This window comes from Procambarus clarkii, chromosome 86 (genome assembly GCF_040958095.1).
Source record: "Procambarus clarkii isolate CNS0578487 chromosome 86, FALCON_Pclarkii_2.0, whole genome shotgun sequence".
Taxonomy (NCBI): domain Eukaryota; kingdom Metazoa; phylum Arthropoda; class Malacostraca; order Decapoda; family Cambaridae; genus Procambarus; species Procambarus clarkii.
The window spans coordinates 19,549,995-19,561,042 of record NC_091235.1 but is presented as its reverse complement, the minus strand read 5'-3'; the positions used below and the strand labels follow the sequence as shown (position 1 = coordinate 19,561,042).

Sequence of the window (11,048 nt, the reverse complement as noted above, 5' to 3'; positions counted from 1 at the left end):
TCCAAGGACAGAGTTGGAGGGTTTGACCCGGGCCTCTTGCGCTCTGTAGGGAGAGGCACACACAGGCATTCTCTACCAACCTGAGAACCTGGTGTGTGTGTGTGTGTGTGTGTGTGTGTGTGTGTGTGTGTGTGTGTGTGTGTGTGTGTGTGTGTGTGTGTGTGTGTGTGTACTCACCTATATGTACTCACCTATATGTGCTTGCAGGATCGAGCATTGACTCTTGGATCCCGCCTTTCTAGCTATCGGTTGTTTACAGCAATGACTCCTGTCCCATTTCCCTATCATACCTAGTTTTAAAAGTATGAATAGTATTTGCTTCCACAACCTGTTCCCCAAGTGCATTCCATTTTTCTACTACTCTCACTAAGCTAAGTTTGCTCTGTTTGTGTGTGTGTGTGTGTGTGTGTGTGTGTGTGTGTGTGTGTGTGTGTGTGTGTGTGTGTGTGTGTGTGTGTATTCACTTAGTTGTACTCACCTAGTTGTGTTTGCGGGGGTTGGGCTCTGGCTCTTTGGTCCCGCCTCTCAACCGTCAATCAACTGGTGTACAGATTCCTGAGCCTATTGGGCTCTATCATATCTACACTTGAAACTGTGTATGGAGTCAGTCTCCACCACATCACTTCCTAATGCATTCCATTTGTCAACCACTCTGACACTGAAAAAGTTCTTTCTAATGTCTCGGTGGCTCATTTTGGATAGTCAGCTTCCACCTGTGTCCCTTTGTGCGTGTACCACCCCGCGTTAAATAATCCATCCTTCTCTACCCTATCAATTCCCCCGAGAATATTGTAGGTGGTGATCATGTCTCCCCGAGCTCTTCTATCTTCCAGCGTTCAGGGTGCAGGTGTATAGGTGTATGGGGGTGTATGTACGTGCAGAAGTGTATGTATGTGTTCGCGAACGCATCTGTGTGTACTTTACCTTGCCTCATGGGATTATGTTAAGTTCTTTGGCCCCACCTTTTTCAGCTATCAGCAGTCTGATGCAAGTTCTAATGACTTTTTAATGTTTTATCAAATCTTTTCAAATTGGGGGTGTAGCTTGACTCCATCAAGTCCTTCTATAGTTCATTCCACTAGTTTACAAGTCGTTTAATGAAAGCAATCTTCCTTATATCACTCTAGCTAAGATTCTTTTGGGGGGGTAGAAGTAGCCTAAGCTACTCTATCCCTTTGAGATGTATTTCTTTCTTGTCTCAATAAACATACTTGAACTTGAACTTGCTAAGATTCTATTATGGTTTCCCGTTTCGTTTTCACAAATTCGAAACATTATCTTGTCTTTGTCAATTAATGAATGTCTGTAACGACGATAATGTAATGAAACTGTAATGAAAGTTTACAGTTTATTTATAACTTGTGCTTGTAAAAAGCACTTTAATCACCTACTGTGGTTGAGTGCGCAGTAATTCACTATGCACCGTAACAACTATCTTGTTCTATCAACGTACGAAACACAACAATTGTATATGCTGGTCAAGAATGTAATCTGCCTTCACATACATCTGGCCCCGCTCCTGTGCCAGGTAAGTCCACTACGGGCTCACCATAGTCCGTGCTACTTGGAGCTTGTTCCGAGTAGCTGAATCTATAACAACATAATCTGCCTTTGTCAATACACCTCTGTTCTACATTCCCACAGTCCACTACTTCGTATTCACGCGAACAGAACTCTAACTACGTCTATGTAGGACAGAGAGAAACTAGTTTAGCATTGTAAAAACACAAGTCAACTACGACAGAATGGTGAATAATAAACTAAGTACTGTATCAGTTGTTTCTATCGCAGGACAGATGAAAAATGTATACATACTTGAGCATTGTATAAATGTATACTATGTCCGTGTTAGAATGTTGTTTTCACATCTCTATACAAACCCATGACCCTTAAGAAACATAAACATTCCAAGCTTTTGACAATTATATCCAGCCGTTTAGCGTGACAAATTACCACTACCCAGGTCCCGTAACCCCCCGGGTCGCTCCTTACAGGTCGACCCAGGTCACCTATGCCACCTGGAGGTCATGGGAGATGGGGGGAGGTAGGTAGGTCACCCAAGGTCATCAACATACCCAAGCGAGGTCAATAGTCATTATTGTGCCCGGCGTCGGATATTGTCGCTGCCCGCTGAGAATTAGCCAGCTTTGTCCCCTGAGGTTGGGAGGGGAAAGGGGCAGGTGGGACAGGCTGTTTGGAAGGGAAGGAAAGGGAGAGGGAGGGCTAGTTTAGTGGGTGGTCGCTGATGGACAGCTGGGAAAGGAAATGAGGTTGTTATTTTGGGTAATGGGAAAGGGTACAGGAGAAGGGAGGTTTCGAAGGGAAAGGAACGGAAGGGGAGGATTCTGGGAGGGGAGATTGGAGGTAGGGGTCCCCAAGGGAGGAGGATAGGGGGAAAGGGGTGAGAGTGGAGACCAGGACACAGTGACGGAGATACCTGGTTGATACCTGGTTGATGGGGTTAAGGAGTTCTTCTACTCCCCAAGCCCGACCCGAGGCCAGGCTCGACTTGTGAGAGTTTGGTCCACCAGGCTGTTGCTTGGAGCGGCCCGCAGGCCCACATACCCACCACAGCCCGGTTGGTCCGGCACTCCTTGGAGGAACAAATCTAGTTTCCAGAGACACTGGAGATACAATTCAATTTCTGGAAGAGGTGAAGATAATATCGACATTGGTAAATATGACGCTAAAACAGGTAGAACGGCGGTGAAGACGGAAGATATTTACTGCTGGGTGAACAGGGTGATAAGGATAAGAAAATATAGATAAGGGGGGGGGGAGGGGGGAAAGAGAGACCCGGGCGCTGCTTGGTATAACTTCCCCTCTCTACTAGCAATAACAATAAATGAATGAAACGTGCAACACACACATCTGATGGCGATAATGATACGGGGGATAATTAAGTAATTATTTCATAATTAAGTTTATTAATAATTGGGATCACCCATACGGGCCCCTGAAGGGGGCGGTCGACAGACACACACCATACTACGACAGCAGACTGCTGCTGCTGCTCACTGTACACTGATGTACAGTGAGCAGCAGTGACTAATAGAGTTAGTCACTGCATCTACAGTTACTAGAAACAACGCCACAGTCTTCACCACCACCACCACCTCCGAAGGATACCTGATCAACCAGGCTGTGACTCATACGTCAGGCTGCGAGCAGCCGCGTCCAACAGCCAGCCTGGTTGATCAGTCCAGCAACCAGGAGGCCTGGTCGACGACCGGGCCGCGGGGACGCTAAGCCCCGGAAGCACCTCAAGGTAAGGTAACCACCACAACCACTCACCACCACCACAACCACCACCACCACCACAACACACCACAACACACCACCACCACCACAACACACCACAACACACCACCACCACCACAACACACCACAACACACCACCACCACAACAACACACCACAACCACTCACCACAACCACTCACCACAACCACTCACCACCACACAAAACCTAAACAAACCAATAAACACTCAGAAGCCCACTACGATAAAAATGATACAATTCATGAAATATTTCCCCCAAATAATATACACCGGTGAGAAGCCTCGTATACTTAACCAGAAACCCCCCTGAATACAACAGGTGAAGCAGAGGCTTTCAACACACGGGGAACCTGACAGCTGTAACCACTAAGAAACAGATGCCATCAATAAACAATAAGAACCCTGAGCCTCGTAATTACTTAACTCATTAATCGTAACACTTGCTTGACCAGCCAAGCGCGAACCACTCTCAAACCTAAACAAAAAAAAAACAAATTTTAAATTTTTTTAAATTTTGCCCCGAGGGGCGAGTTTATTGGGCAGCGCCACTCATCTTGTGAGTGAACATACCGCCATAGCAGAATGAACAAGGTTATTACACCGACAAAGAAATCTCTCAGTGTGAACTCTCGAATTTTATTAAAAGTACTGAAAAAACACCAATGATTGTTATTATTATTGATGTGTTATGAGTTAGGTAAGACCTGGTTAGAGACCGGGCCGCGGGGACGTTGATTACTGAAATTAACGTAAGGTAGGCTGGCAGTGTGAGTCAGTTTGCTCATATACTCAGTCCAGGGAGCGAATATACTCACAAATCAACCCACTGGGAGGTTTGGATTCATCATCCCAGATAGACTAACATTGTAATTATCATCCTGAATGGATAAAGCAATATCTGGTGAAGAATGATAGGGATGTTTATCAATTGCTCGACCTATTCATCATATTTCCGGTACACAGCCAACCTGTCCTCCTACAATCTGTCCTCCTACAACCTGTCCTCCTGCAACATGTCCTGATATATGTACATGTTAAATATGTTAAATGTGATATCAAAGTTCTTGTTAAATATGATATCAAAGCACTTAAGTCTGTTAAATATGACATCAAAGCACTTAAGTATGTTAAATATGACATCAAAGCACTTAAGTCTGTTAAATATGACATCAAAGCACTTAAGTCTGTTAAATATGACATCAAAGCACTTAAGTATGTTAAATATGATATCAAAGTAACTGTTAAAAATGTTAAATATGATATGTACTTAGGTTATCTGGACTTAGGCTTTGATGAACGTTAATTAATTGTATGGCAAGTATATGAAATTTATTTGAAAATAATTAAGTTAATTGTCGAGTTGAATTGAAGATTATTTAACATTATCTGGGGGAGTAAGTTCAGATTCCTTCACGTCCGTGAGACAACGAACGCTTCTCTCTGCCAGGTTAAGCACAGTTAGGTCTGGTCAGTTACTGGTTGGGTGACCAATTAGAAGCACACCTTCGTCCTATATATATATATTATACAGCCACTTATCCACTAAGCTTGAAGTTCCCTTAATCTCCTGGATCTTGCAAGCCAATTTCGAATGCAATTGGGGTATCCAGGCTTGAAATTATGCTTGTGTTCCTGTGTTCTTCTATTGCGTTCTTGCAACGGAGGATGTGGTTCGGGATTAGTCATTTTCTTGTACCATCTTGCAGGACCTGATGCTGCATCATTGTGGCCACAGCGGCTGTTGCACTGTGGCCAAAACGGCTGTTGCATTGTGGCCAAAACGGCTGTTGCATTGTGGCCAAAACGGCTGTTGCATTGTGGCCAAAACGGCTGTTGCATTGTGGCCAAAACGGCTGTTGCATTGTGGCAAAAACGGCTGTTGCATTGTGGCCAAAACGGCTGTTGCATTGTGGCCAAAACGGCTGTTGCATTGTGGCCAAAACGGCTGTTGCATTGTGGCCAAAAAGGCTGTTGCATTGTGGCCAAAACGGCTGTTGCATTGTGGCCAAAACGACTTCTGCATTGCGGTCAATATAGCTACTGCAATGCATTCGATTTCAGTTTTCTTTAGCTGGACCAGACTATACCATTATATATTTCCACTTCCATTTTCTATCACATAAATCTCTGATACTTATAAGCAATGCCATTTTCTGATGTTTTTATTTGTCCCGCCCCCCTCCTCCTGTCACCCAGTAAATGTTTGATGACCTTGACGTAATACCATCAATGATTTAACGTTGTTGATTAAATGGATATTATCCCGTGGGTGCTTTTGTTGCAAGGTTTCAATGCAAGGGTTTCGAATCTATTCGCATGATGAGGGGTTTCTACTTTTGTGGAATAAATTTTTTTTGACAAAGGTTCTCTCTGAAGCTACTGTTTATATTTGTTGAGATCATACTTTCAAATTAATTACTGTTATATGTTGTAATTACACCTGTTACCTGTCTCTGTATATGTTGCAAGATGATTATCAGGAGAAAGTGCTAAGCCAGTATGACTATACAACACTTGGATGGCATATGAGGATAGGCCATGAAGTAGGATGTAAGGGATGGAATGGTGCCCAATCACTTACGTTATAAGTGATAACGTAAGTTATATGGTTAGGGCCATTTATAATAATAATAATAATATTAATAATTTATTTACAGGAAGGTTCAATGAGTTTGTAAGATTACAAAATAATAATTGTTTTGCATTCTTGTAAAGCCACTAACACGCATAGCGATTCGGGCAGGTTTTCTTCACCTTCGAGCTGAAGGAGATGCTCTCAAGGAGTCCGTCTAATTACCACAAGCTACCACAAGCTACACAAGCTACCACAAGCTTCACAAAGCTTCCTGGCAATACGTTAGTAATGAATAAATATGATATGTTAGGTTAGGCTGACCTAACCTAACCTAACCAAACCTAACCTAACCTAACCTAACCTAACCTAACCAAACCTAACCTAACCTAACCTAACCTAACCTAACCTAACCAAACCTAACCTAACCTAACCAAACCTAATCTAACCTAACCGACGTTTGGATCGTCGACTTGATTTGGCGTCACCAAGTCTTTATTTTCGCCTAATTACTTTATAAAAAGATACATTTCCTTCCAAGAAGTTGAATAGACTCATTCATCATCTCTCCCCATGTGTCAATGTCTTCATCTACACATCCTCCTCGTTGTAATCCTTCCGGGAAATCGGGGATTATCGACAACATTCATTAAGACGTAGAATAATGTAGAGGTTAACATTCCACCTTGTTGAAGCCTCAAGCACCACACATCCATTGTGCTCGAGACAGGTTCGTCGTAACAGACCTTGGCGTTCCTTCCTGTGATCAAAGTCTTCACTCCAATTAAAGGAATCTTCCCTGAACACCGATGCAGCGTTTCAGATTGCAATCCTTTGTCTGTTTCATTAAAAGTGTCATTGATGGCAACAGTGCCTTTGTGACTGACAGTCCCCTTTGACTGTCATTAATTGGGTAATTGACAGTTTTCAGTTGACTCTGCTACGTGTTCTTGCACTGTTTAATCCCCCTTAGTTGTGTTGGGAGCCGGTCGGCCGAGCGGACAGCACGCTGGGCTTGTGATCCTGTGGTCCTGGGTTCGATCCCGGGCGTCGGCGAGAAACAATGGGCAGAGTTTCTTTCACCCTATGCCCCTGTTACCTAGCAGTAAAATAGGTACCTGGGTGTGTTAGTCAGCTGTCACGGGCTGCTTCCTGGGGGGTGGAGGCCTGGTCGAGGACCGGGCCGCGGGGACGCTAAGCCCCGAAATCATCCCAAGATAACCTCAAGATAACCATGTTCGATGAGCAGGTTTTGGACACCGTAGAGGCCCTGTAAACCCGGTCAGTGACCCGGCTTGACCCCCAGCAGTGACCTGACCTTCCCAAACACCTCACCTCTCTCTCTCTCTCTCTCTTGTGGGAACTAGCAGCCAGGCGTGAAGGAGCATGAGAAGGAGAGGCCGTGAAGATTACGGTAATGATAGAGAGAGAGAGAGAGAGAGAGAGAGAGAGAGAGAGAGAGAGAGAGAGAGAGAGAGAGAGAGAGAGAGAGAGAGAGAGAGAGAGAGAGAGAGAACAGACACCGGGATAGGAACAAAAGTAGAACAAATAATGTATATAAAAGGGAAATGCAGAGCTGAGGGAGAGGGGGGAATCAGGGGGTGAGGAGGGGGGAGTCTGGGGGTCAGGTGGGGGGTTGGGGGGGGGAGGGGTAAGGGGGGGACAGGTGGGAGGTGTCGAGGAACAGAACAGAAAACTAAACAAAGGAGGTGATAATCGTCTTAGCAAGAGCTGTGGTTGGCTGCCTCTGACAGCTGCTGCTGCTGCTGTCTCTTCTGTTGCTGCTTCCTCCTCTGTTGCTGCTTCCTCCTCTGTTGTTGCTTCCTCCTCTGTTGTTGCTTCCTCCTCTGTTGTTGCTTCCTCCTCTGTTGTTGCTTCCTCCTCAGCTGTTGCTGCTGCACCCTCCTCTGTTGCTGCTGCTGCTGCTGCCTCCTCTGTTGCTGTATCTGTTGCTGCTGCTGCTGCCTCCTCTGTTGTTCCTGCTGCTGCTGCATCCTCCTCTGTTGCTGCATCTGTTGCTGCTGCTGCATCCTCCTCTGTTGCTGCATCTGTTGCTGCTGCCTCTGCTACTGGCGCTGTCACCGCTGCTGCTCACATCAACACAATCAAAACAAAACCAACTGGAGACACGAAGCCACGGAGGAGCGGGAGGAACCGAGACAACGAATCAAATACCCGGAACGAAAATGTTGTGACCGAGTAGGGAAGAATTGGAGAAATATTGGCATGAAGATGACCCTGAGACGAAGGTGAGGGAATGACGGAAAATGAGCAGTTGAGGGCAAGGAGAGGAATGAAGGATAGAAGGATAGAAGAGACTTGGAAGGGAAGGGATAAAAGGAATAATCAGGGATAAACGTCAAGCCATTGCGACTATATAGCACTTGAAAGGGATCATAATACGGACTTGGGATGGGACGGGAGGAAAGGAATGGTGCCCCAACTACTTGTGGACAGTCGGGGGATTGAACGCCGACCTGCATGAAGCGAGACCGTCGCTCTGCCGTCCAGCCCAAGTGGCTGGACTGCTACGGAGTCAAAGAGAGTGAGAGGAAGACACAAGGAAACAAGGGAGTGAGAGAGGTAGGTGGGTAGAGAAAGTAGGTAGGTAGAGTGAGGAAAGGAGGGAGGTAGGGAAACAAGGGAGGAGAGGGAGGGAGGTTAGTGAGGAGAGGGAGGCAGGGGGGACAAGGGGCCTATGGGGATAAAGAGGAAACTATCAATCACCATAACGTGTGACACATAAAGGAGTAAGATTGAACCATACCATTCACAGTTAGCTCCGCCTGAATGATGGACAACAATTCAGCTTTGGTCTGAGTCATTCTCGGTTAGATTTATAAGCGTTTGTTGAGTGGGTTAGATTGGATTTGTTACGTTGTAAGAGAGTATTGAATGTGTTTTACATTGGGCGTAACTGGGTTCCCGTTCCTGTGTTCCTTTTTAATTTTGACCCGAGGAGCGAGTTTATTGGCCAGCGCCACTCATCCTGGTGGCGCTGGGGGCATCCTTAAAGAGGAGGCCTGGTCGAGGACCGGGCCGCGAGGACGTTGAGCCCCGAAATCATCGCAAGGTAAGGAAGGTAAGCTCTGATCCATCACAAGGTAAGCTCTCATCCATCGTCTTGCTGTTCCTCCGGATCTTACCTCCCCCTTGAACGTGTCTTCTACTTCGCCGGCTGTCAGGTCCTTGGAGTAACGGCTCCTCAAGTCTCTCCTAGTACTGCACAGCTGTTGATCTTGAGACTATGGATGTAGGTGGCTGCAACTTGCCTACCTTCTTCTCTCCTGATAACCATCTTCACATCTTATCTTCCCACCTGTTTCTCTTCGTTCTATTTCTCCTCGTGTGAAAAATAGTCTATCCCCTCTCCACCTCGACCAAGGTCCACCTCGTCCAAGGTCCACCTCGTCCAAGGTCCACCTCGTCCAAGGTCCACCTCGTCCAAGGTCCACCTCGTCCAAGGTCCACCTCGTCCAAGGTCCACCTCGTCCAAGGTCCACCTCGTTCAAGGTCCACCTCGTCCAAGGTCCACCTCGTCCAAGGTCCACCTCGTCCAAGGTCCACCTCGTCCAAGGTCCACCTCGTCCAAGGTCCACCTCGTCCAAGGTCCACCTCGTCCAAGGTCCACCTCGTCCAAGGTCCACCTCGTCCAAGGTCCACCTCGTCCAAGGTCCACCTCGTCCAAGGTCCACCTCGTTGATGACCTTCAGTATCCCGGGGTGTGGAACACAAGTTCGTCTTGGATTATATAATTAGTTATCTCTTAATCTAGCAAATATGAAACAAATAAGATGCGATTAAACTAAAATCATTACGTAAAAGGTATGCAATATATTAGCTCTCGCAAACTTGAGAGACGCTTAAGGGACAGTTGGACACTTGAGGGACAGCTGGACACTTGAGGGATAGGTGGACTTGAGGGGACCCTTGAGGTTAGGAACCCGGTCAGCCAACAATAAGGTCCCGAGGAAGTGAGGTGCAGGCAGGTATTAACAGAGTCATGATAGCCTTTGGAAGGGACAGGATTAGCAGAAGGGAGAGAGAAGGATGACAAAGGGAAGGGATGTTGGAATGGATGACAGGGACGGGAAGGAGTTAGGGAAAAAGGAGATGGAGAGAGAGAGAGGAAAAGATGGAGAAATTAAAGATACAATACAAATCGTTGTTGTTTCAGATTTAGGTACTCAGGACGAAGTATCCATGTAGCACGGGCTATGGTGAGCCCGTAAAGATAGAGGTGAATAGGTTAAAGGAGAGGCGAAGTGATGATGAAACCAGACGCCCAGAGAAGGAACAGTTGCCTAATCACTTCAGTTATCTTCAGTTGATTTCGGGGGCTTTAGTGTCCCCGCGGCCCGGTCCTCGACCAGGCCTCCACCCCCAGGAAGCAAGCAGCCCGTGACAGCTGACTAACTCCCAGGTACCTATTTACTGCTAGGTAACAGGAGCATATGGTGAAAGAAACGCTGCCCATCGTTTCTCGCCGGCGCCCAGGATCGAACCCGGGACCACAGGATCACGTATCCAGCGTGCTGTCCGCTCGGCCGGCCGGCCCCACCTGTTAGCGAACGACATTTCATATAAATGTGTAGTCACAAGGCAGCGTACGACACCTCCCCCGCCCCGGACCCTACCTTGAGGCTACCTTGAGGTGCTTCCGGGGCTTAGTGTCCCCGCGGCCCGGTCGTCGACCAGGCCTCCTGAAGTGCACCCTCGTAAGTGCAGCATCATGAATAGTCAGAGAGATTTCAAAATTGCATTTCCACGCCAATTTAGAACACGGCGTTAGGTCTCTAATGCACTCGGAGCTCTGAAGCCCTGGCCAGTCAACCCCTGAGTTTTGGACCCCTGGGGGTCAACCCCTGAGTTCTGGGACCCCAGGGGGGTCTACCCCTGAGTTCTGGGACCCTGGGGGGGTCCACCCCTGAGTTCTGGGACCCCAGGGGGTCAACCCCTGAGTTCTGGGACCCCAGGGGGTCAACCCCTGAGTTCTGGGACCCCAGGGGGTCAACCCCTGAGTTCTGGGACCCCAGGGGGTCAACCCCTGAGTTCTGGGACCCCAGGGGGTCAACCCCTGAGTTCTGGGACCCCAGGGGGTCCACCCCTGAGTTCTGGGACCCCAGGGGGTCAACCCCTGAGTTCTGGGACCCCAGGGGGGTCCACCCCTGAGTTCTGGGACCCTGGGAAGTCAAC

At 47.3% G+C, this 11,048-nt stretch overlaps 1 protein-coding gene across 1 annotated transcript in view; it reads left to right on the top strand.

Moving 5' to 3' along the window:
- LOC138358804 (uncharacterized) overlaps positions 1–4,583 on the top strand; it is a 76,949-nt gene extending 72,366 nt beyond the window's left edge. Inside the window, exon 5 of the mRNA XM_069316980.1 lies at positions 4,342–4,583. Within this exon, the coding sequence (XP_069173081.1) occupies positions 4,342–4,583 (242 nt within the window). The remainder of the gene's footprint in view (positions 1–4,341) is intronic.
- The last annotated feature ends 6,465 nt before the right edge of the window (positions 4,584–11,048 follow it).